This window comes from Sapajus apella, unplaced genomic scaffold (assembly GCF_009761245.1).
Source record: "Sapajus apella isolate SASKATOON/1434 unplaced genomic scaffold, GSC_monkey_1.0 scaffold16, whole genome shotgun sequence".
In the NCBI taxonomy this organism is placed as follows: Eukaryota; Metazoa; Chordata; class Mammalia; order Primates; family Cebidae; genus Sapajus; species Sapajus apella.
In genome coordinates, this window is record NW_022436956.1 from 13,599,453 (window position 1) to 13,626,487 (window position 27,035).

At 43.1% G+C, this 27,035-nt stretch overlaps 1 protein-coding gene and 1 long non-coding RNA gene across 2 annotated transcripts in view; one reads left to right on the forward strand and one right to left on the reverse strand.

Annotated features, from left to right (window-relative positions):
- Positions 1-298: 298 nt before the first annotated feature.
- The window catches only part of SORL1 (sortilin related receptor 1), a 173,687-nt gene continuing 146,950 nt past the window's right edge, over positions 299-27,035 (reverse strand). The window contains exons 39-48 of the mRNA XM_032285161.1: positions 23,662-23,744; positions 22,371-22,467; positions 19,868-20,052; positions 15,943-16,062; positions 14,426-14,590; positions 13,124-13,298; positions 12,094-12,200; positions 8,723-8,915; positions 6,229-6,441; positions 299-4,519 (exon numbers count right to left, since the gene is read on the reverse strand). Coding sequence (XP_032141052.1) covers positions 4,452-4,519; positions 6,229-6,441; positions 8,723-8,915; positions 12,094-12,200; positions 13,124-13,298; positions 14,426-14,590; positions 15,943-16,062; positions 19,868-20,052; positions 22,371-22,467; positions 23,662-23,744 — 1,406 coding nt within the window. The 3' untranslated portion in view covers positions 299-4,451. The remainder of the gene's footprint in view (positions 4,520-6,228; positions 6,442-8,722; positions 8,916-12,093; positions 12,201-13,123; positions 13,299-14,425; positions 14,591-15,942; positions 16,063-19,867; positions 20,053-22,370; positions 22,468-23,661; positions 23,745-27,035) is intronic.
- On the forward strand, positions 23,866-26,190 carry LOC116556132. Its single transcript, XR_004270858.1, has 2 exons — positions 23,866-24,156; positions 25,115-26,190. It is a non-coding gene; the product is annotated as an uncharacterized LOC116556132 (long non-coding RNA).

Below are 27,035 nucleotides of genomic sequence, written 5' to 3' on the forward strand. Positions count from 1 at the left end.
AAATGTAGTTACAGCTTTAAGGGAGCCACTTCAGTCATTGTCCCTAAGGAATAATTCTGTTTACTTCAAAACAGCCACCATATCTCCTCCTTCCTCAACCAACACAAAAACATCGTGTTCTTCAAGGATCCACCATCTGAGACCAGCTTGTTAATAACACAATTATTCCAGGTCTTAGTGTTCTCTCATCTATGAAATCAACATCCCTTCAAAACAGACAAATCAAATGGTGTTTGGAGACTGCATTAGCCATCTTTATTGCACTCAAAAGAACAACTCAAGACACGCAGAGACAGTGGATTTTCAAATAGGTGTTTTCTTGACCCAGTTAAATTTTTATTCAGTGAAAAAAGTTGACATTGAGACAAAAATTATCTTAAAATTGTGCAACAATATAGTAAAACCTTCAGCAGAAATCAGTGACTTGGAAACTTATCAAGGCAATTGAAATTATAAATACCTAATTTCACTTTGGAGAGAAACAAGTATACAGTGTTTCACTTTAAATAAGAGCAGAGTAGGCCTTTATTTTGCTGCAAATACTTTTGATTTTGCCTAAAGTTTCTAACAGTTCATAACAAGAGTCTTTAAATGAAAAGTGACATAGAATATCTGAGGATAATGCTCCACTCCAGCGTCCGTGCTTATTCCATTTGAGCAATTACACATGAAACTAATACCATTCTTGGGTTATTACTTGTCAGTGATGATTTAATTCATAACATGGCTGCTCAAAATTAGTGGGCAGAAACATATACACAACCCGTCCTCCCTCACCCCATTTTCGTTGCTGGTATTCCATCTGAAAACATACTTATTGTCCATGTACCCAACAGTACATATCTCCTGCTTGCCATCTATTCCATATCTCAGTCTTGCATAGAAAGTAGTCTATATAAACTAAATGCACTGGCTTTTATGACACAAAAATTGTACCTGAAAGGCAGCACACACTCCAGTTAAGAAAAATAACATAACAGGAATGTCAAGATACAATCCCAACACAAGATTCTACACAGAGTTTTAGAGTCAATTCCTAAAATCAACATGGGGGTGATATTCAGTTGGGTTATGTCTCTGGATGCCTTTTCTAGGGTCCCCCTCCACCTGTCTGTGGAAGGAAGAACATTTTCAGGAATTCACCATGACTCTCTTCATGAAGAAGGGACTGACCCAACCTGACGGGGTGGTGTTCCCGCCCCAAGGAAGTGTACTGGTAATATAATCTTACTAGATGGAGTGAACACTGGGTAGACATCTGAAGGCAGGATTCTCCAAGGGGGAGCAGGTCCTCATCCGTAAGGGGCTCACCATACTATTGCTCTCCCAAGTATCCCCTGAAAATGGCCTGTTTTGAGAAGGGTTACATTTCCTGAATTGCTGAGTATAGCTTAACCTAGTGGGCCAAACATGCTGGCAGGAGAGAACAGGTGGCTGTGTGTTCCTTATCTGTCCCACACAAACATCCCTGGTGATGCTACCAAAGACAGAACCCCAGGAGTTACTTGTCCAAAAGTCAGAAGTTTCCACCAGTTGCCTAGAATGATAACTAATTACCCAGTTTGTCAAGGTAGCCAGTAGTTCCTGGAGCTTCTCTGTCTGGAACTAGGACTGCATAGACATGGGGGCCTCTTCCTGGAATCCTCTGTTGAATTCCACACTCTGACATTTTATCCATGTGCATTCATATCTCACAAGGTTCAAGGGGCATTTAATATATCCAGGAGTAAAATCAGCTTGCAGAGAAAACTCATAAGCAACTCCCCTGCCCACCAAATTTGAGAGGTCCATCATGGTCCACATAGATGCAGACATCTGACATTCTAACATATGCCAGAAGAGAATAAAACCTTTTTCCTGCACAGTGTGAACTTCTGAGGTGGCATCTCCAATAACGTGCAAAAGCTCCTTCTTCACAAGCAAGCAGGGGCTCTGACTGGTCACAGTGAAGACAGTTATCTGGTCACTTTCAAAGGCTGCTCGTAGTACAAAGCATTTTTTTTCATTTCCTATTGGCACTCCAACCTCTGGATTCTTTCAGACAGCATATATACATGAAATCCCCACAAAGCTACACAGAGGGAAACAGGAGTGTGTGCTTCAGAAGTTCATAAAAATATACAATTTACATATAGCTGCATCTATCTAGCTTAGTCTTCGGAAACTTAGCTCTTCTGTTTATATAAAATACTCTAGCCCTAAAAGGCTGCTTTTTTTTCGAACAGCACAGTGGCATTTTCCAAGGAGGGGGGTGATGGCCAGTCTACAGTACTATGCACTAAGCATTGGGAGGCACTGGTAGCTAGAACTGGAGGCTAGAAAATATCTCAAGCTGCCAACTGGCGACATATGCTCTGAAAAAAGGCTTGCCTATGGAATAACCGAAAATAACATCCCAGAGCCTTTTATATCAGCTTTTACAAATGCCACCAAAAAGTTGCCAGAAAAAGAAAAGAAAATACTCTTCCTAGTGGTTCAATTAAATGACTTGCCTCCCACCAGGTTGTTAATGATTCAATTATTTAAAGAGCTTATTAAAGGGGAGGAGGTGGTAGGGCTTAGAGTTTTGAACAAATCTCTAAGGTAATAGAAGATAAAGTCAAAAAAAATTCCAGTCTTTAAAAAAAAATTTTTTTAAAGGAGAGTGACAGGAAACAAGAGAAAATACGCTAGAAGAAGGCTTATCATTACCTCCAGTTGTTAAAATGAAATAGAGCCCTACCCATATGGCAAACTAAAGGTTGACAGCTTAAAATGCTCATCTAAAGTATATATATATATATATATACACATAAATTTTAAAAACCAAAAAATTTAATTGGCTCTTTCTTTGTTTCCTAAACAATCCCTAAGTAGAATGAAACTATATTATCACCCAAGAATGATATTTTTGGTTAAAGAAAACCAAACACTTGTGAGAAGGTGATGCATCACATCTAAGTGGGGATGGAGCTTTACAAAGCTTGCATATAAAGGACATAAATTCAGAGACATGACTTTGGAATATTCCCAGACCTCAGTGCTTCTCGGCCGTGAGGAAATTCTTCAGTGAGAAATCATACAGTACAAGTCACAGCTACGCCAGACACTGGTGCCTACAACACTAAGCCTAAAAGGTTGGCATCAACCCACAATGGATTCTACATAACTATCAAGTGGCCATGGTTTGAATACAGGGGTGGCATTTTAAAGGCAGAAGGAAAAACAGCACAGCTTGTTTTACAGAGAGAATAAATGAACAAACTCTAGTTCTCCTGCTGTTGTTAACTGGATTGAGTCGTCTCAACTTTTTAGATCTTCTCTATCTCCATGAGAGTGTACAGCACTGTCTCTTTAGATTGGTGGGGACATGGGTGAGAGAGATGGAAGAAAAGAAAAAAAAGAGAGAGAGAAAGAAGGCACTGACCCAATTCAAAATGACTGCATGTATCAGTATGGATTTTTAAGGACAGTAAGTGGCCATCTCAACCCAAATACATAATTTTACATTGGAGATCCTTCAGTAGTAAGTAAAAACAAAAGATGGAAAATGGAAAAAGTGATGTACTATATTGACCAGTGTACGGACCATGGCACAGATCTAGAACTCTCTCCCATAACCAGGGTAAGCTTTTGCAATGACAATGAGACCAGTGTGTAATAAAGCAGTGTTATCATTTTGTAGCTCCCAAAGCTACATCTTGTACAGAGGCACATACAGTAAAATTCCATCAATTAATATACGAGAGGAAGCTGTAGGCTTGCAGGGCTTCCCAAGCTGCGGCTCTGTTTAACTGAAATCCAGCAATGACTCAGCGCTCTCTCCTGCCAAAGACCATTATGTAACACACAAGTGAATAAAAATGGATTGCTTCTGGAATGGCAACAAAAAAAATGCTTCTGTTCCCACCCCCAACCCTACGGGTAAGGGGCTCATAACACATGTGGTGTTTGATGACCACTAAAGCCTGGCCTTACACAGAGTCCCAATAAATTAACAAAATAACATAAAGGAACCTTCCCCCATAATACACCCACACACTTTCCTATAGACTATATCCAAACAAAATTGAACATCTACGCACACTTTCAAGGAGAAGGGGTTCCACCCATCACTCTCTCGAGGTTTTTATTAAATACATTTCTGTGTCTTAGAAAAATAAAAAGATTGGCCAATTTACTGAACCAAAATTATCTCACAGACTTAAAAGCATGCCCAGCAAGCACAGCTCTGTAAGACTACATTAATGTCAAATCAAAGCAATTTGGTTACTAAAATCAACCTGGTTTGAAGTTCACAGTTGATTACTACAAAGTTTATTCATTCCTTTCTTTCCTTTTTTTTGTTTTTGTTTTTGGCCCATATAAAAATAACATATTGCAACTCAAAGTGCATCTTTTAAAATAAACCATCAACTATCTTTATCAAATAAAATATTTACACCATTTGGTTTCTAGTGAGGAAAGCTCTTTCAGGCTATCACCATGGGGACGTCATCTGAAAATCCAGTTATCATGGGAGCATCTTCGTCATCTTCCCCTAAAGACAAAACAGTCAAGCCTTGGTAAGTTCAAACACACTTTTACCTGACCCCACATCCCACCACTCTACCCATCCCTCAACCCTACCACCACACTCTAGCTGAGAAGGTCAACACCACAGCCAGACAGGCATAATAATCTGAAGTCTAGCCCCAACTTCCCACTGTCCCTCCTGGCCACCTTCTCCCCATTGATGGATGCTCACATTTACTTTAACGGTGGTTTGAACTCAGCCAAATAAGGAAAACAAAGCTTCACAGGAGAAGAATCTTATTACCTACTCAGAAGCTAAGTGGGTGGTTTGGATTCCCCAGTTTGAGTTATCTATATCCTACATGAGCACAGTGAACTTCAGTGTCTGCTTTCTCTTCTGAACTCAACCTGCTCTGAGGAAAAGGATCTTGGATGGGTTTAAGCATTTTGAGGATGGCTTCCCAGACTAATGGCTGTCCCCTTGTGACCCCTGGTATAATCCTGTGCAACCAAGTGTTGATCAACGCTCAGTGATTACTGCAGGGCATGATGACCAGTTGACTCTTTTTCCCTCCAATAGCGGAAGCAAAGAAGCCACCCCATTCACCCAAAGTACCTGCTTATTAAGCAAGAAAGGAAACTGACAGGGAAGGGGAACAGAACTAATATATGATCAGTGAATGGGAATATACAAATGTCTTTATAAACATAGATAAATAATTATAACTATTTTACAGAAAAAAATAAACTTGTACATTCAGTCATTAGTCTAAATTTGGGGAAGCCTTGTAACATATCCACTTTATTATATTACTATCTTACGATCTCTATTAGCATTTAGGATTTTCATTGTGCAAGGATTTCAAAAGGGGAAATTTCTTACTTTTTCCCTTGCTATGTGTTAAGACAGGGGTCCCCAACCCCCCGGGCCAAGGACCACGGGCACTAGTACATGGCCTGTTAGGAATGGGGGCCACCAAGCAGGAGGTGGCGGTGATCAGTGGGCATTATAGCCTGAGCTCCGCCTCTTGTCAGATCAGGCAGCATTAGATTCTCACAGGAGTGTAAACTCTATTGTGAACTGAGCATGTGAGGGACCTAGGCTGATCCCTCCTTATTATGAGAATCTAATGCCTGCTGATCTGAGGTGGAACAGTCTCATCCTGAAATCATCAGACCCCACTCCACTGCTGGTCTGGTGAAAAATACTGTCTGCCACAAAACCGGTCGCTGGTGCAAAAAAGGTTGGGGACCACTGGGTTAAGATACATAAAAGAATGGCTGGTGAGGTTACACTAGCAACCAGAAAGAGAAACAGCAAGATGCAAACAGCCTCCTTTGATAGAAGCTGACCGGAAAAGCATTACTTTTTATCTTGAGTTAGGACCTCCAGGTCTGTGAAGGATAAGAGAGGGGTCAGCTTTCTTAAGGAGTTCTTAATACTTTGGGGGTCAAAACCTGGAGCCTATCTATCCTTCCTGTTTGAGGCAAGTTCCCTGTTTCAGGCCAGTATTACATGATCAAAGAGAATATACAATTTTAATTTAATTAACTTAAAAGTTAAAAAGTAAGGGCTCTGAATGGTTTAACCGAAAGCCATAGCACCAAATCACTAACTGATGAAGAGCTCCTCTAGCGTCAAAAGAGCAGCTGAAGGTGGGTGTTTCCTAATCAAGCCATTGGCTGTGGGGGTCAGCCCTGGGAGGAAGAACCAACTCTCCCTGCCCTACTTACCCAGGTCATCCCCAGAGGAGAAGATTGCGGACCCCAGCCTGGAACTGTAGTGGCTGTTGGCGAAGGCGGTGAAGCTGCTCTGCAGCCTCCGGTGCTTCGTGTATAGGATGGCAAATCCCACTCCCAGGCTCAGCAGTATCAGGAATAAGATGGGCACCACCACAGCAGCAACATCCGTAGACCTGGCAGCCTGCATTGCAGACGCATCTGCACCTGCCAAAGCAAAGTTTCCACCAATGAGCCCACCTGAGGACAGGAGAACAGACCAGATGATTCCTCAAGGCCCCACCCACCAAAAAAAGGCTGGTGATCGCCACAGCTACGAGAACCGTCTGTCTGGTGTGAGACGTTTCTGCATGTGCGTGATGCCTGATTGCTTCCCGACTACTTGCCATGAGCTGATAGACCAACGGCCCTGTGCATGCAAATACGGTAATTACATTAGACTCCTAATCACTGCCTTGTTGGTTATTTAGATAATCTCTTGGAAGGGAGACCTTTGTTGGGGTATCAACATTGATTTCATTAGCATTATTACTTAAGACCACTTGCTTGCCTTACATAAGAGGATGTGAAATCAGACCACTAATTAACGAGATTGCAATTATTTCCCCCTACTTGGCACCAAAGTCACTCTGAACTGCAATTACCTGAAGCTCCATTAAGTGATACAAACAAGATTCCTATACCACAATACAGACTTAACAGCTCATGAAGTTTTATGAGGTTTTTCACTGAAGTAAAAAAAAGAGTGAGGGAGAAAAACAACTTTCATATACATTTAACATTTTTTAAAGCTCTTTGCAAAGCCATTTCAGCATTTATAACCTAACAAAGATGGCCCCTTCCTATTGACTTAAACAAATTGGCTCTGTGATGATTCACAGATGACACCACCAGGCTCTAGGGCAAAGCCATCCCCCACTTCCCACCCTGCTGCGGTAGGGGCCGGTGTCCTTGAAAGGGGTAGACTTTTCATATTAAAAATCCTGGGAAAAGTCTGAATTTGAAAATGAAACCTAGGAGTCAGTTTTTAGCAAAGGAAACAGAGTGGCTTCCCCTCAGTCTAGGGCACCATGAGGAGCTTCAAAAGGCTTGGGGTTGCTACCTGGTGTCAGGAGAGGTGGCACAAGCCAGGTCTCTGCTTCAGGTAGAAGGCTCTGTCGCTATCCAGGCATTCATCCTGACAGGATATTCATAAAGATGGGCCAGAGAACAACCATTTCTTACAAGCCTAATCTAACAAAACAATATTCGTGTCTGTATTTAAATTTCCTTATCTCCTTGCCAGAAAAAAAAGAAAAAAACTCTAGCAACATCTTATTTAATATGTTCCAACCTATTCCAACAGTACAGTGGTAAATGAAGGCGATGTGTTTGGCTGGAGCAGTGAAGAGGAAGCCAGCACAGTGGGGGCTGGGACTCCAGAAATGAGTGTGCTCCCTCCCCGACCCCACCTTCCAAGGGAAAGGTGAACATGAAGGGCAAGATGTCACCTAAGAGTCCTTCTACCTGACAACCTTGGTTCCATGAAGGTGGCTGGAGGGGTCTGCACAGGAATTTTTCCCAAAGTATATTTCACAGGTTGCCAATTAGTTTTGCCTAAAACTAGTATTTCCTCAAAAGAGGAAATGCTAGGTCAACAAGCAAGGGCTTTGCTGGTTTTTGTAGGACCTTCTCACAACCTCCAATTTGCTATGATTCTCCCAAGGGAAGTGGCAGGCAGTGTTTCCGTCTTTTAGTGGGGGTTGCCAAGGATAAATATTGCACGAGATCACACCCTGAGAAACACTATAAGACGGAACATTTAACAACTCTAACACAAGATTTTGGCTTGAGCACTGGTTAGTTCTTGGCTGAGAGTAAATGGAACTAAAAAAGACCAGTGGCAAAACATTTGTTGAAATCCTGGCCAAGCTACCATAATGTAAGCAGACTTTCTGTACGAACGGAGGGGTCCTCTCTTCCACCATGAGCATGGCCCAGCATTGCTATCTCTGTGCATAAAACAGAGATCCCAGGGCAAATTCTACTCCTAAGCTGATGCTGAGAGCTAAGATGAAGTGCAGGGGGAGGAGAGTGTGCACTTTAAAATCAGTATGATTTTACATGTAAAATCCATGCCAAGGAGATGATCTACTGACCTGGAGACCCACAGGGTATATTAGCATCTTGGAGACTCTGAGAAGTCCCATAAAAAACAAACGAAACTCTTGTGAACCTAGTGTTGCCATTTTTAAACAAAGCCTTGTCTTTCTTGAACCTTATATTCAGAATCCGGTCCCCCTGTAATCTCGGCTTCTTGTACCACGTCTAGCTCAGCAAGTAATTGTTAAATACATCACTACCTGATCAAACTGAAATATAAATGATTTTCTTTGAAGCTGAAAATATCTTCGATGTGTTTTGGAAAGACATATGGTCATCAAACCATACGACATTCTTGCTATTTCCCCAGAACTGGAGCCTGAAATGGGCAGCAATCACAACTCACCAGACCCCAGCTCATCATACAGCAGGATGGCAGGCTCCCCACAGATCTGGCTGCCAAAAAGGCATCTTGCTTGGACAGTGAACGTGTAATTATGACCCATCTTCAGGTTGGAAATTTTAAAGAAATTGTCAGTAGTATTCCCAAGGTAAGCGGTGATATTCATGGCACTATCAAACATGTGTATTTCATAGCCCTGCAAACAAACACAAGAGATTGCTCAGGAAGTTGAATATGGAACCTGACAGCCTCTATTACTGGTTCCAGCTTTATGCGAGCTCCTCACTGCAGGCTGCTATAGATGCTAATGCACTTTGGGTTTTCTCCTTGTTGTTTTTACATTACCACTGAGATACTGGATTCAGAAAATGAAAATGTTCTCATCTCCAATATCTCAAATAACTGCCACCCTTGCTCCTCGCCCCACCACCCCTAGAAGCTACATTGTGGAAATGAGAACCGTGGTGCTCAGGAAAGCCATTTTAACAAAGCCACACTCAAGAGTTGTGCTCAGCAGTCTGCCTGTCTCAAGCAATATTAAATGCCACCAAGAATCTGGACAGTTCTGCTATGGTTTGTCGTAATGGGATTTGACTAATAATAAATCCAGGTCGCAGTGGACTCCAGCAATGGGGTGAGAAAGGGGAACTTGCAATTAGAAAAGACAGGATATTTGTCACCAGAACAATATGTAGGAATGACCTTGTCGGCTCACTTCCTGTCTCCCTGCTTTCTAGCTCCTCCTGAGCTGAGCTCAGCATCCCAACAACCTGGCCTTGAAATCAGAAGCACTGCAGCCGGCCCAGGCCCCTGTTCACTGGAGGAGAGGATGAAATGTCTTCCTAGTTAGAGCCCTGGACTCCAGTGCTGGGAAAAGTCACCCTTGGGACAGCCCTGGCCCAGGATGCTAGCTGGGATGAGGGCTGGCAACCTGACTTGTCTGCCGACCCCCAGGTATTCCAGTGTCAAAGCTACCAACACTTTCCACCATCCCCCCCAGAAAGACTCCATCCCTTATCTCTAGCCACATATTGGGCCCTCAGCATAATCACAGTCTCATGATCTTAATAGCACTGACCTGCCTATTCCTGATGTGGTTTGGCTGTGTCCCCACCCAAATCTTATCTTGAATTGCAGCTCCCATAATTCTCATGTGTTGTGAGAGGGACATGGTGAGATAATTGAATCATGGGGGTGGTTCCCCCCCATACCATTCTCGTGGTAGTAAATAGTCTCACAAGAACCAATGGTTTTATAAGAAGTTTCCCCTTTCACTTGGCTCTAATTCTGTCTGCTGCCATGTAAGATGTGACTTTGCTCCTCCTTTGCCTTCCATCATGATGGTGAGCCCTCCCCAGCCATGTGGAACTGTGAGTCAATTAAATCTCTTTCCTTTATAAATTACCTAGTCTTGGGTATGTTTTGTTTGTTTGTTTGTTTTTGTTTTTTTGTTTTGTTTTTTTTTTGAGACGGAGTTTCACTCTTGTTACCCAGGCTGGAGTGCAATGGCGCAATCTCGGCTCACCGCAACCTCCGCGTCCTGGGTTCAGGCAATTCTCCTGCCTCAGCCTCCCGAGTAGCTGGGACTACAGGCATGCGCCACCATGCCCAGCTGATATTTTGTATTTTTAGTAGAGATGGGGTTTCACCATGTTGACCAGGATGGTCTCGATCTCTTGACCTCGTGATCCACCCACCTCGGCCTCCCAAAGTACTGGGATTACAGGCGTGAGCCACCGCACCCGGCCTTGGGTATGTTTTTATCAGCAGTGTGAAAATGGACCAATATAATTCTTTGAACTCCCTGTCAGGGGAAGGGAAGAAAGACATGCTCTGCCTATGCCAGACCCTCCACTAGGAACAGAATACTAACCTAGAACCTTAACCTAAGAGCAGGGCTTCAGCCACCCAGAAAGGATCCCCTAATGGCGACTGCCTGCCAAACTGAGATTCCCAATAGCTGCCCAGAATCCCATCCCCACATTCTTTTCTATAAGCTAGCAATTATTGCCTTTGATCTAATATATATTTGATGTCAATCATTTGTAGAATAAAGATTATAAAGAAAATAATTTAGATGATACAACATCAACCACCCATCCGTTATTTAACCCATCCTCTTCTGTTCGGCATGTTGGCTGTTTCCTCTTTCTTGCTGTCATAAATACTATACATAAATTCTTCATGCACATTGTTTCTTTAGAGGAAATCCCACAACTTCTGGCTCAATGGGTATGAACACTTAAACATTTTTGATACATATTTCCCAAGAGCCTTGCTTAAGGTTGAACCAATTTATATTCCCAGAATGTTTACTTCCCCAACTATTTTTCATACTGGCTATACTCTTCCCTGCAAATCTTTACCAGTTTAATTAATGAGAATGCCACCTCTTTGTTCTTTAGATTACCAGGGATGTTGAACTTTTCTCCTTTTGTTTACTGCTGATGGAATTTTCTGCTTTGTTACATGTACCTTCTTCAAAATTAGAATATTTCCATTTTGAATTTACTTGAAAGCTTTCCTTATATTTAAGGATATTAGCCATTTATATGCCATAGCTACAAGAGTTACAAGAATTCTCACAGGGTGTGTGAGAATTTTCCAATTTTAATTTCACTTTGCTTTGGCATCACACAGTGACTGTTTAGAACCCGTGGTTCTTTGCCCATGCTGCCTCCAGGTAGCCATAGTTGATTCAACACATTTCTATTTAGCTAAGGCTTTGCTGTCACTGGGGCCAATCCAGCTTTATTCAAGAATCTGTCCACCCTTGGGTAGTAAATATACTCCCAGGTCTCACTCCCCTTCCCCTGTTGTTTGCTGTGAATACTGTATTGATCTACCAATAGCAAAACAAAATAAAACCAAGGTGCTCTTCATAAGCGAGCATGGTATCTTCAAATATCTCCTGCTCCCTCTAAGATATCTGGGAAGAGAATGCTGAGATGCCAGGTTGAGAGTGCAGCTCAGCTCCTAATACTGAAGCCACAGTCCCATCCTCAGCACATGTGGAATAGGCAGGACTCCTGTTCCACTCCTCAGGTTCAACGCACTGAGACCCAGTACAGCTGTAGCTTCTGCAGGAAGCACAGCAAGGCCTCCAGCCCATTTCTCTTTCTTCAGGGGAAGACAAGTCAGGATTGAAAAGTGCTTAGTGCAGAGATTCTCATCTTTAATGGGCAGTATAAACATTTCGCTAATTAGCAATCCCACTGAAAATGGTCCTTTAACTCTCAAGTTCACGTCCAAGCCCTATTCTTTTTTTTTTTTTTTTTTACACTATCTATGCCAGCACACTGTTAATGAGCTCATCTTTGAAACAGCATTTCAATTAAATTTCCAAAGTCATTGAGACTGAGGGAGCAACTTACCCTGCTTTCATTAAAATGCTTTTCCTTTAAAGCCAGGCTTTTCCAAAACAGAAGAACATGGTCATTTTCTGTTATGATTTTTAAGGCATCAGGCGCGGAGAGTGAAACTGAAAATTAAAGATGAGATGGGATGCAGTTAGTAGAGATACATTTGAAACTCCATTTTCTTGTCTGTCAAACAGAGACTGAATAATGCTAGCCTTGGAGGACTGGGTTATGGAAGAAATAAAATACATAGGCTGCCGAGTACAGAACCTAGCACGTGGTAGAAATTCTTTATTGGCATCTCGTTGTTGTTGTAACATCTTTAGCCAAGAAATTTGGATGGTACTTAATTTAATAGCCTTTGTACCCAAATGTGTACAAAAAAAAAAAATGGGGTAGGGTGGTGGTGAGGAAGGAATGGGATGCGATAAAGAGTTCTGTCTGAAGACAGGACACTGGAGTGATAATGGTGCATGGCCCCGGCCCACGGCACGCCACCAGCATAAACGGGGCTGGGCCTCTATTACCCAATATCGAAACTCCCAGTAATACCTGCTGCTGTCTGAGTAACTGAGCTTACTACCAGCTTTCTGACCTTCAGCCTGACTGCCCTTTGATCTACTGCCCAGCTATGGGTCTCCCTCCATTTCAACAGGTCAGGTGGCCAAAACGGACCACTGAGAACCTGTCATGCAGATCCTCAGATACAATATTTGGTCTTAGTGGTAACTATTCACTTTTATTTCCTAACTCCCTTGGGCATCCCTCCTCTTTTCCTTTAGTAATATCAAAACAATCGAGGGGAGCTAAAAAGACTTAGAAAATATAGAAAATGACAACCACCCCCCAGCCCACTGTGCCCTGGCCACCATGCTGCAGCCCACACACCAGAGCCTCTGCACTGCTCTGCCCCTGTAGGGATACTGAAGGGGCGTTTGCACTTCCTGTGAAACTCCTAATGAAAAGTCTGTGTCTGGAGGTCTAGCAGCACAGCACTGTGGGCACTTGGCTGTGCGAGAAGACCTCTAACCTCTCTCCCGCTTACCTGTGGTAATTTTTATGCTGGAATCTTTGCTCATATTCCCCAGTTGTACAACGATGTGATATTTCCCACCAGGTTCCAACTTGTTAAGGGTGTATTCCACAGTACTGTTACGGGATTTTACTTTGTAGCTCCTGTCAGTCTTTCTTATTAGATCTTTAACTGCAATTGCATACAGCTAGGACCAAAAAAGAACATCTGAATAATATAATCAGAAACTTGACATTTTTTACTCTTTCCCATGGCGGACAATGTAGTATATTAATAGCTGTGACCCACAGCAGCAATAGTTTGAGTCCCAAAGTCTGTCTGACTCCATTCTTCGGAAAGCCTTTGGAGTGACCAGGTCCAACCTTAAAACAACTATTCACTCAGAGAATTGCACATAGAGTTATCAATTAAAGATTTTTTAAACCCTCTAGGGAAGGCCGCATTTATTATGGCACCAGCAGGTAGGTTGGAACAAGCAAGAAAATCCAAACTCAGTACTCAACTTCCATATCTGCACCACTGCAATAGTTCATGGATGTCATCAGTGGAGAGAGAAAATGAACCCAAGTGTTCAACCCTGGCTCTACAGGGCAAGGCTCTACTTACTTTTTCCCAGGCTGCTTCTGTGTATAGCAGGGGAAGGGGAAAATAACCAGGGCATGTAGTAAGTGCAAGAAATTCAATCATGAGGAAGAAGTGCAGAGTTGACAGGAGTATTAGCAACCAAGCAATTTAAACCAACCACTGCTGGATGAAGTGGAGAGAGGGCAGAGGTAAGAGCATCCCAGAGCAAGGTTTTTTTTGTTTTTGTTTTAAATATCAATGTTCCTTCTTTTAAAGAGCAGTCAGAAACATTTTGTAAGGGTCCACACACAGTAAATACTGCAGGCGTTAAGGGACAGATAGTCTCCACCACAACAACTCTGCTGATCATTGCACAAGGTAAGATATAACATATAAACAAATGGGCATGACTTGGTTCCAACAAAACTTTATTTAAAAAAAAAAAGTTGTGTTTGGCCTGCAGGCCTTTGCTGATCCCTGTGTGAGAGGGTCAGGGAAGGAAATGTGAGCAGCAGAGAAGGAGGAGCAAAAAACCAAAATGGCAGCTGGGAATAACGGAGAAGTGCCAACTAAGAAGAGGTCCCTATATGGGCCCCATCTTTGGCTAGACAGAAATGGGAGAGAGACCTCCTGCTGAGCACCAGAAACCAGGCCTGGGTTTCTTGCCCCATTAGAGGATCCTCTTCCATCCCACCTCATCCAAACCATGCCAAGAACAAACAAAGGGGCCTGAGAGCCCAGCCCACTCACCAAGTCCTGGTCAGGAGAGTCATATGGTGATTCCCACTTGACGACCACTGAGGTTTTGCCCATATGAACCACATGCAGGTGACGGGGTGGAAGCCTGCTGTCTGGGATCATCTTCACTACAACGTAGTCAGAGGAAGGCCCTTGGTAGGGTACCACTACCCGGACCTAAAGCCCCAGCACACACATAGGAAAAAAAATATATCACAGCCTTATGTAATCTTTATTAAAGAATTTTTTCAACAAAATAATGATAACAATTAAAATTCAGTTACCAAAAAAGAACATAAAATATAAAATAATTTCCGCCTTCCCTAGATCATTTTCCAAGAGGTACCACCAGTAAGAATTTCTTGTGCTTCCTTCCAGAAATGCTCTATGCATACATAAGTACAGATATGTATGTACATGTACACTTACACATATATGAATGGGTGTGTATATGTAGCCTATCTTCCTCAAATATTTTTTATACAGCTGAGAAAATAGTATACACATGCTCTTGGCTTCTTTCATTTAATAATACAGCTTAGAGATTTTTCCATATCAGTACATTTAGAATTGTTGTATTTCTTGTGAATGGCTGTCCTGTATTCCATTGCATGATTAACCAGTCCTCTCCTGATAGACATTTGTTCCACACCTTTTGCTATCACACGTAATAATAACGAACCAAGTATTCTTCTTCATATATCTTGGCACACACATAAAAGTATGTAGGCTAAATTCTTACAAGTGGAACCTGATAAAAATTTTTGATTTATCTATACTTGTGACCATTTGCCGAGTTATCAATCCTCCATAACGGAGCCGCAGTTGGTGAAAGTATCCATTCGTTCTGTATTTCAAGCAAGAACCTGATGATGCTCATGAAGAAGAAGAGGAAGTTGCCTCTCGTCACACACATTGATTCTAGAGTCCAGGTATGTGAGCTCTCCAGGTCCTGGGTTGAGACCAGAGCCCAGGACTTAAGACATCCCTTAAAAAAATGAAATGGTGGCCAGGCGCAGTGGCTCACTCCTGTACTCCCAGCACTTTGAGAGGCCGAGGCAGGCGGATCACAGGTCAGGAGATCGAGACCATCCTGGCCAACATGGTGAAACCCCAACTCTACTAAAAATACAAAAAAATTTAGCTGTCCATGTTGGCACATGCCCGTAGTCCCGGCTACTCAGGAAGCTGAGGAAGGAGAATTGCTTGAACCCGGGAGGCGGAGGTTGCAGTGAGCTGACATCGCACCATTGCATGCCAGCTTGGGTGACACAGTGAGACTCCGTCCCAAAACAAAACAAAAAACAACAACAACAACAACAACAAAAATTTAGCCAGGTGTGGTGGCACAAGCCTGTGATCCCAGCTACACAGAAGGCTGAGGCAGGAGAACTGCTTGAACCCGGAAGGTGGAGGTTGCAGTGAGCTAAGATTGCACCACTGCACTCCAGCCTGAAGACAGAGTAGGACTTCGTCTCAAAAAAAAAAAAAAAAAAAAAAAAAAAATTGAAGTGGTACAGGGAACTTACCAGAAACAAATACTGCTCATCCTTACTGACAATGACTGTCTTGTTGTGGAGAGAAGTAGTCAAGCTCTTCGGGTTGCGATACAGGTCAAGAAAGGACGTGGCATAGAAAATCCCATAAACCTGGTAAAAGCAGAGAATGGAAGAGGACATCAGCTCATGGGCCAATGACTTCATTTCCTTGAAATACCCAATTTAAGACCCTGGAGCTGCTTCAAAAGAGCTCAGAGAGAAGTATTCATTCAACATTGATTACATTTACAGCATTTACAGAGAAGGCACTTGGGCCAGGCACTGTACGTACAGCTACAAAAATAAATATGATGTGGTCTCTGTCCTCAGAGCTCATTCTGGAGGATAGGCAGGCAGAGAAGAAAAACATACATAATTATAAATAACAAATGGCAAACACAGAGTATTAGATGCTACACCAGAAACCCACACGATGAGCCAGGGAATGGACGTGCTGTTAAAGAGGGGGTGTCATTCTACCACTGGCAGCATGGATGTGGGCTCCAACGGGATGTGCTGAGTGCAAAGGAAAGTCATGGGAGCTTGCAGAGTGGGTGTGAACACCCCAGGAAGTGTGTGGAGAGAGGGAAGGAGGGCAGATACTGCTGGCTGTCCAGCAGGTACCCATCCTCCCTTTCTTCCTCAGAGCTCTGGTTCTTATTGAGAATTGCTGCCTGGAAAAAATCTATACTGCACACCGCCCTAAGCCAGGGGAGGCCAGACAAGGAGCTTCCAGCCATGGAGATGCAGGCAGAAGTGTCACACAGAAAGCCTTAGGAGGGCTCATTACAACAGAGGGAGGAGCCTTCTTTCTGCTCTCCTGCCGCCTGGAATACAGATCATGACTGCAGCCCCAGGAAGCCTCTTGGACCATAAGGTGAGCTTGAAGATGCATGCCACAGACTGGAGACGACAGGGCTCAGGTGCCCGGCCAAACCATGCTGCTGCAGCAGAAGCCCTGCACTGCTAAACTCTAAGCTTCTTTTAATTGAGAGAGGAAATAAACTGTTCAAAGCCACTGTGGCTGTCAGTTCCTTTGCTCTATGCAGCCCTGCATAATCCTAACTGCTGAACATTGGAAACTGAGGGAGTTTAAAGCAGGGAAGTGACAATGAGATGAAGCTTATGGCAGGAAGTGGAAGCTAAGGGAGTTTATAACCAGAGGGTGGGAGCTGAGGAAGTTTTCATTGTAAGGCAGAATCAAAGAGCATTTTCTCCAAGAGTTATGTGCACAGGTAAGACAGGGACTTGAAGAGAACTGCACGAGCTGCAGGAACCATGGGATGAACGGGAACTGAGCAGGATCTGCAAAGGGATTTCCAAGTCCAGGCAATGGAGTGACTCTCCAACACTGCTCAGCAGCTGTGAGAACTAAGCTCTAATGTTTTTAATCTTGCAGCAGGAACTGAGCAGGATCCGCAAAGGGATTTCCAAGTCCAGGCAACGGGGTGACTTTCTCCAACACTGCTCAGCAGCTGTGAGGACTCAGCTCTGATTTTTTAAATCTTGCCCAAATTCCTATCTGAGGGGTCTGGGGGAGTCATGCCGTACAATTCATAAATTCTCATCAGATGGGTTTTATTTAATCCTATATATCGTGACTTACTTTCCAACTTGACTCTGGCATAATATTACGAGACTAGGAAGAAAATCAAATATTTTACCTCAAAACATGCTTATTTGTCATACTTTGAAATGGCCCTGCAAAGCTGTCCTTTGTGGGGGAAAATTTGCATCTGTAAAGAACCTCTATTAACACAGCTAGATCTTTTTCTTCCAGGCCCTCCCAATCCTAAAGACATTAACTAAAGTCTTGCACCTTTGAAAGATCTGGATAGGAAACATTTGCCATCTATTGTCTCTAAGGGCAGCCACCATAAGACTTCAAAAGAACCTTGGTCTCCACAATCTTTCATCTTAACCTGAACGTTTCCTTTCTGTTGATCTAAGGTCTTTAGACAAACTCAACCAATTATCAACCGGAAATGTTTAAATTTACCTAAGCCTGGAAGCCCTCCCTTCCCTGCACCCACTTTGAGGTGCCCCGCCTTTCTGGACCAAACCTGTGTATTTCTTAAATGTATTTGATTGATGTCACAGGCCTCCCTAAAATGTATAAAACCAAGCTGCACCATCTTGGCCATCTTGGGCACATGTTCCCAGGACCTCCTAAGGGCTGTGTCACTGACCATGGTCACTCATATTTGGCTCAGAGTAAATCTCTTCAAATATTTTAGAGTTTAACTCTTTTGTTGACAGCTGAAAAAGGACAGATGGGAGAGCACAGACACAGAAAGACGAAGAGAAGCCCTGAATGGGGCCTCACCTAGGAGGAGGTAGGAAAGAAGTTTAAGGGACTCAAAGGGGTCCCAAAGCAAATGCAAATGGAGCTGCAATGCATGAGACTGGAATAGGCCAAGTGAGGGCTCAGAGCACAGAGGCAGGATGACCTCACTGAGGTCAAGGCTGGTGACTGCCCTGGATGGTGTGTCTCTGGACAGGAAAGGGGTCCACAGAGCCACTGGAGCCAAGGGATGAGAGGTTCCCATATGCACAGTGAAAATGGTACTTCTCACAGTGGACAGGAAAACCATGAGGGTTGCCAGGGTCTTCAGTGAACTAAAGAGGGGCGGAAGTAGAGAGCTTCCCACAGGTGATCTTATTTGCATTCTCACCTCTAAAAGCCACCATAAGTGTGACCAGTGCATGAGCTGCTGGGGTGAGGGGCAGGAAGACTCCTCCAACTTCACACACAATTAGAGACCCTAAATCAAGTCAGGCTTCAGTGTTCTGTGCAACTGCCTGACTCTGGATAGATAGTTGGGGGGTGATGAGGCGGTCATGCGCTGCTGGGTATATAAATGAAAAGAAAGGGTGCTTTGTGAGTAGACTCAGCTTCCAGGTAAGAGAGCGCTCCAGGGATGGCTCAGGGCTTCTCCTCACTGTCCCTGCCTCAGCATCAGGTGCTGGGACATAGAAAAGAGCAGAACCATACCAGAGCTGAAATTCAGTCTACTGCTTGTGAGAGCTTCAACTCTGGCAAGTTACTCAGGCTCACTGAGCCTTAGTTTCCTTGCTGGCAAAATGGGAGTATTTACCCACAGAACCAATGACAGGAATAAGGGGGAGAATGTGTTTATCAGGTTTCATATTGTTCCTGGCATATACTGGCTGCTCAGTAAATCTTACTTCTCCTTCCTTCCTTCTTCATTGATTTTACAGACAGTTACTTACAAACTTTGGTTATTTCCTTGTGAATCAGCCCTGTGCCAAATGCACACTGAAGATATCCTCAGAAGATAAGACACAGGCTGCTCATCACTAAGGATTTACTAATTCCTGACTATAAATTTACTTCTATATCCTTTTCCATTGAGAAAATCCAGAAAACAATCCTTCCCTTTGAGGAACTTACAAACTAATCAGGAAGGTAAGAGTAACAGACAGAAATTATCAAACAGGGTAAAGCTATAGTTAATGAAATATCATGCTATATGGAACCAACTATAAATATATTAGGAATTCATAAGGAAAGAGAGCAACAAGAAGGGAGGATTTTCCTGCATGGCAGGAGGAGGGAAGGACTCCAGGGAAGAGAAAGGGCATAAGCCAAGTACAGAGGCAAGAGGGGGATGAAAGTGCCAAGAGCCTTGGGACAATCAGCCTAAAAGCAAAGGGGACACACCGGGGAGAGGTGGAAAGTGAAACACCAGACTCAAAAAGGAGCACAGATCTGATCATAGTGAATCATAATGCACACATGAAAACAAAGAAAAAGGAAAGGCCTATATTCAAGTGCAGCAGGGACACTGGAACATTTGCAAAAGAGAGAAGAGCCCTGGAGTTGTGTGGTGGCTTAGCATTAGGGGAGAGTCCACACTCGCCTTGTGATTGATAGTCATTCCGGCTGACTCACCACATTCCGGGGGCCGGTCCAGGTACATTCCACTGCAGTCTGATTGATAGCTTTGGCCTTGAGGCTAGGTGCAGGTGGGCGAACCCCTCTGGTCATGACATGCTCAAATGCCAGAGGGCTATCTCCCAAGTCAGTCTTGGCCCAGGCAGAAATCTCATAGGATGTATGAGCTGTCAGATTGCCAACTGTGAAAACAGGAAAAGGAGATTCCAGGAGGAAGTTTGGGGGTGTGAGTCAAGGATGTGTCTTGATATACGCATTCTTTCTTTTTTTTAATAGTAATCTCTTGATTTAAATGAGTCCCATGTGCTGTAGGACTGTCATTAGATGACAAATTCATTCAATGTTTATGTACTGATGATGACTCTATGTAACACACTGCACAGGCACTGGACAATTTTTTAAAAGCTGCCCATCCACAGATATCAGTTGGTACAACGCTCCTGGAAGCCATCTGTCCTTGTATAACAAGATCCTTGAAAATCATACCCTTCAATCCAGTTATCCCATGAAGTCAGAGAAAGACTCAAAAGCGTGCAAGAATCCCCATCACAGTGTTACGGTAGGAAAAAACTAAATATAATTTGATTGTCCAGTCACAGGATAATAAATAATGCGCATTCCAAGAACTACTGTACAGGCAATAAAAGTTGTTTCAAAAATATTTAATGACACTGGAAAATTGTCACAATTTTATGTTAAGTGAAAAGGGCAGAAAACAATACTATATATGGCATTATTCTGATTTTAGAAAAAAGATATAAAGAGGTCAATTTATGGAAAATATATATAAGAAGATATCTGATATGTGAACGTGAAATTACAGGCAATTTTAATTTTCATTACACTCTTTTTGTTTTCTTAATTTTCTGAAACAAACATGTATCCACTTTCTAATCAGGGGAAATGCTATTAAAACTAAAAGCAAAGCGACAAGGGGGAGGCTATGCCTTTGGAATCGGAAGGACTGAGGTTTAAGGCCTGACTCTATACTTTGTGATTGTATAACCTGGGGTAAAGTATTTAAACTCTCTATTTCCTTGTTTGTAAGATGGAGAAAAAAATAACAGCACTTACAGCAGCTGCTGGCTTGCAGGGAGAAATAAAGAAAATGCCTATTAAGTGCTTGCCATAACGCCTAGCATTGCGCTAGCCCTAATAGATTTCAGACAACTGCTAGTTAAGACTTCTGCTCCTGGCTCTGCCGGTTCCAACTGGGGCAACACTGAGGCCATGAGACCAGAGGCGCTGGAGTTAGAAAGACGTGGGTTCCAATCCTGTCTCTGCCACCATCTGAGTATGACTTATTCTTTTAACTTTAGTTTTGCTTCTGTAAAGTGGGCATACCTCACAGAATTATAATTGGGGTGATGTAAACAATATGCATAGCATGCCTGTGTAAATTCTTGCACACAGTAGGTGCTCAATGGGCAAGAGTAAAAATAACAGCCTCCTTGGGCACCTTGTAGACTTTCAGTTAAAAAAAAAAAAGGAATAGGCCGGACGCAGTGGCTCACGCCTGTAATCCCAGCACTTTGGGAGGCTGAGGTGGGTGGATCACCTAAGGTCGGGAGTTTGAGACCAACATGACCAACATGGAGAAACCCCATCTCTACTAAAAATATAAAATTAGCCAGGTGTGGTGCCACATGCCTGTAATCCCAGCTACTCAGAAGGCTAAGGCAGGAGAATTGCTTGAACCTGGGAGGTGAGGGTTGCAGTGAGCCGAAATTGTGCCACTACACTGCAGCCTGGGCAGCAAGAGTGGAACGCTATCTCAAAAAAAAAAAAAAAAAAAAAAACCCATACTAGAACATTTGTAGTCTCTATTTTACAAGGCTATAACAAGGACTAAATAAAAACATGATTGAAGGTACTGCACAGTCTAGAAGACGAAGACAGGAAAAAGCTCCCATGCCATTCTCAACAGTTCCAGGCAGCTTTTGCCCCTTAGAAATAAATTAAAATCTGTCCTTTAGCACATGTGTAGATCTAGGATTTTACTGAGACTTACTGCTGGTACATACGTAACAGGGACTGGACCACTCTCCCTTAGTTTTTTGTCCATTCCACCAGTCAACATATATTTACTGAATGCCAGTTATGCATAAGGCCTTCCACTCCCTCTCATGAGCAATGGAGGAGTGAACCAGACTAGGGAAGACAGACAGGGAACTGCATCTAAGAACTCATTCTTTTGGAAATCAAAACTCATCTGAGAGAGTTAGTTTTGCCTCTGTCCAATTTTCCTCCTTGTGGCCCCCAACTCCCATTAAAGGTCATGAGGTTAGAGGAGGGCTCAAGGGGCCACCGAGCGAATCCCTTTGTCTAGGGTCAGCAGCGCACTTACAGGATCCTCAGTGGACAAGAACCTGTCAACGCAGAAAGGCCTCCAGAGAATACCTCCCCTTCCCTGGCACCCCCAATCAAGCTCTACAGCAGGAAAGTGTCGGTCCAGCCTTATTCCTTCCTGTCTACACACTGGCCAGCACCAAGGTGTTACCTTTGTGTGACAATATGCTTCCTCGGAAGTTCAAAGTTCTCCTCTCTTGCTTGTGGGTGTCAAACGCCCAGTAAAGGTTCACCACATAGCCATTCACCTGCCAAGAACCAAAAAGCATGTTAGATGAATAGCCAGTCATAGGACACACCAAATACAAAAGGCAGGATTAAAAATACACCCTCTGTTGTTTTCTTGTATCTCATTTCTTAAACAGGTTATTTTTAAAAACTTTTTAAACAAGTTCTGTTAGTGCTGCCATTTGCTAATATTTAGTTATACTCCACCTGCTTCTAAAAACAAACATGAGGCCATTTATAATTTATAGATTCAATGAAACAAAAAAGGAAATGCAGAATAAAAGGATGAGAACCAATGAATACAGGTAGAAAGAAGAAAAACAGGAAAGATAATTCGGCTATGGAAATTAAGGATAAATCCTTGCAGATACCAAGAGGCCAATCCATACAAAACGGGCCAGGTGGATCTCACTAACTACAGAAAATACATCCACATATCAGGAAAGACCACCTTTTCTAAGGCCTGAGCTCATAAAAGGATTTGATCTAAAGAACTTTAAATATGGGATGACAAACAAAAATATTTTCAAGATGAAAGACTATAAGACAAGAAAGACATATGGCCATTTCTTATATCAACGCATTCTGAAGCCAAGAGCATGACACTACATGGTAGCTAAGTAAATGACACAGGACTCTGAGGGCTGTTTGTCCCACCACAGCTTCATCGATGCAGAGGATGTGAGGAGGGACAGGGAAGAAGCAACACTATGGAAAGTGGATCTCAGCCTGAGGAACCACAAGGGCACAGATAGCAACGGTGAAATCCGCTATGCAGATGGGCCAATAGAGGGGACAGTGGTGCTGGAAGAGGAAGATCTTAGGTGGATAGAAAGGTATTCAACTCTCCCACAAGAAGGTTATTCTTCCACCGTAAGCACCTCAGCATTAGCGCTTAGCACCAGGAAATCCAATAAAGCTGAAAATTACAGGGCATACATATTCTGTTAACACCAACTCTTTATTTGCACTGTAGCTGTGAACCATTTAATTATATGGTTAAGGAAAAAAAGGCACCAGGCTGAGGCAGAATAATTACATGCGAAGACTCAAGTTGTTCTTTGTGGGGGAAGGAACCACCCTAGTTCTGGTATTTTAGCTCCACTAGATCAAGCCGTTCGTTCCCCACCCCCCAGTCTTACTGTGCCATGTCCTTTCAGTTCCCATACAAAATAAAGCCCCATCCAGCTGCTGGTTTAAAATCCCCACATTACCTTGATATCACTCTCCATGGTCAGGGTGAAGCTTAGATAATTTTCACCATAGCTGTCAATGTGGATATCTGGTGGTGGGATCACTGAAAACAAAAAGGAATTCAAAAACAGAAACCAAGTGATGAAAATCAAGGAAGGCAGGACTTAACAGTTTTCAACTCGACAGACAAAGCCATCATTCAGCTGGGGAAGAAAGGGTATTTCTTTGGCGGTGTTCCTCATCTATCTCTTTCACCACTGTTTTCCTGAAGCTAAGGTTGGTCCACAGTTGCTTGGTGAACACAAAAGTATCTGGCTCAGTCAGCTATCCTGGCAATTAGGTCAGGCAGAAAAGTTCCATTTTGTAAAGGTCCCAAAACAACCCAGCTTTAGCCTCTTCTTAAAGGCACAGGGATGATTCACCACAAATGGCATCTTTTTTTTTTAATGTATATATATTTTATTGCACTTTAGGTTCTGGGGTACGTGTGCAGAACATGCGAGACTGTTGCATAGGTACATACATGGCAATGTGGTTTGCTGCCTCGATCCCCCCATCACCTATATCTGGCATTTCTCCCCACGTTATCCCTCCCCAACCTCCCTACCCCTTGCTGTCCCTCCCCTATTTCCCACCAACAGACCCCAGTGTGTGATGCTCCCCTCCCTGTGTCCATGTGTTCTGATTTTTCAACACTCACTTATGAGTGAGAACATGCAGTGTTTGTTTTTCTGTTCTTGTGTCAGTTTGCTGAGAATGATGGTTTCCAGCTTCATCCATGTCCCTACAAAGGACATGAACTCATCCTTTTTTATGGCTGCATAGTATTCTATGGTGTGCATATGCTACATTTTGTTTATCCAGTCTATCACTGATGGGCATTTGGGTTGGTTCCAAGTCTTTGCTATTGTAAACAGTGCTGCAATGAACATACGTATGCATTTGTTTTTTATAAAAGAATGATTTATAATCCTTTGGGTATATACCCAGTAATGGGATTGCTGGGTCAAATGGAATTTCTATTTCTAGATCCTTGAGGAATCGCCACACTGTCTTCCACAATGGTTGAAGTAAGTTACACTCCCACCAACAGTGTAAAGGTGATCCTATTTCTCCACATCCTCTCCAGCATCTGTTGTCTCCAGATTTTTTAATGGTCACCATTCTAACTGGCATGAGATGGTATCTTGATTGGCACTAACAAAGTCCCATCAATCTCAAGTCCTTTTGGAAGGCTGACAACAAGATAAATCATACACTGTAAACATGAGTGTGGTAAATGGAAAGAATGTGGCCTCTGGAATCTGGCAGACTTGAGTTCTAATTCCTGTTCCGGTTGCTGTGGAACCTGGGTAAGTTATTTATCTTCCTGAGATTTATCTGCATTTCACAGAGCTGGGAAGGTTAACTAAAATAATGTATGTATGGTGCCTAGCACTCAACTGATACTCTTTCTCTCCCTTTCCAATACAGCCTCACATATGGCTGACTAAACAACTAGAAACCAAGGTGCTCTCAAAAAGATGGGAGCTCAAGCTGAGAGCTGAGGGGGCAAGGAGGAAGTGGCCAAGGAAATGACCCTTCTCATTTCCACCCATGAGTGCTATGCTTGTCATCTGGAAGTCTGACCACCAGAAAGCTGACAGTGCTTAGCCCAGCATGATCTAAAAGAGCTCAACAGATCAACATTATCAGAAGGTATTATTTAAATGACAACTTGCCTATGACTCTCTGCACATATGGCCCTTCTATAGACTGGGCAAGAGAGATTCAAAGGAGGAGATAAGATTTGGTGGCAAAAGAGATGTCCAAGTCTGAAGAGGTCTGTCCAGATGATCAACCACATAATAAAACTAGGCTTCAGGAAAATGCAATAATGGGAAGAAGAAAGAATACTGGAAGCTTCAGGCGGCCAGCCAGAGTAAAACAGTGCAGGTGTCGCATACGGTAAAGCTGACTTGAATTATAATTATGGCAACCATGGACAAGTCACAATCCACTCCAAACCCCAGTTTCCTTAGCTATACAATGAGGATAAGGATACTTATCTCATAGGATTCATGAGGATTAATAAGAGATCAATTCATGAGCAACAATAGCACGGTGCTTAGGGTTATGAGAAGTGCTCAGGGAACGGCGGCTTTTCTCTTTGTCATCACTAACCCACTACATTCACCAATTACCCTGACGCATCCGCTGAGGCCGCTGCTGTCTTTGTCCTTCATCTTCTGCTTTATTACAATACCAGGTTACAGATATTTCACAACAAATACTTTTTGGATGCAGCATACAGCTGCATTCTGTACAAATCCTCGCCTAAATATATGCAAGGAGCTGGGATTCATCAAAATCACAGAAGAGAAGTTAGAGAGAAGCAACCACCTATGGAGATTTTCAAATGCAATTGTGACTTGTGCCTTTGGAATTCAAGGTACATGTTTTTTGTTGATATTCCAACATCCCTTCTTCTTGGTATGTGTGGTCAGTGTTTTTAAACAGATTTGGTAGAGAGAAGTGATAAAACAATAAAAACTCTAAGAGAGTGTGAATTCAGCAGGCTTTCTCTAATTCCTGCTAGCATTCAGTTCCAAAGACCGTCTGGTGGCACTACGTTTGGCTGCCTTGGGCCCTGATCTGAAAGGTTCCAGATTTTAGGGAGGGCCAGATAGTGACTCTCCATGACCCAGAGCCTATTCCTCACAGGTTCAGGTTAAAGTAAAATCTCCCAATCACGTTGCATGCCACAGTGTCCATCTGGTTTTAATACCTGGAATTCCAGAAATGCAAGTCGCCTGTGCTAAGGCTAAGGTCAGGAAAACCGCTCTGTAAGATGAGTTGTGGTCCATCTCCCAAAGTGTGCCAGAGCCCTTCATTTAATGGCTTTGATTCACTCCCTCATCAATTATTTCCTTAGTCTCTACTAGATGCCCGTGATAGAGGAAAGAAAAACAGATCAGATCTCTGCCCTCATGAGGCACTCGTGCAAGATGCCGAGCCCGCCACCCCCGGCAAGCAGGGTTGTCTAGTAGGCCGCATGTGTCTCAGCCCAGAGAGAAGCGTGGAGCACAGTGGTTAAGAGCACAGGCTTTGGAGTCAGGCAGATCAGGTTCCAGGGCCAACTCTGTCACTTACTGATCGTGTGGCCTGGGGCAAGTGACATAACCTCATTCCAGTCCCTTATCTTTTCTTGTAGTTGTTCTGAGGGTTCAGTTAGATGAGCTGATGTATGCAAAGCAGTGAACACTCTGGAATGCCCTGCCCTTGGCAAGCTGTCAGTTATTACTAATATCAGCGCTAGTACAAGATAAAAAAAACCACCTACACATAGTTTGCCAGTGCTACAGGGAGAATAACAAGAGTCAGCATGGTGCTTTCTTTAAAGCATCATAAATGA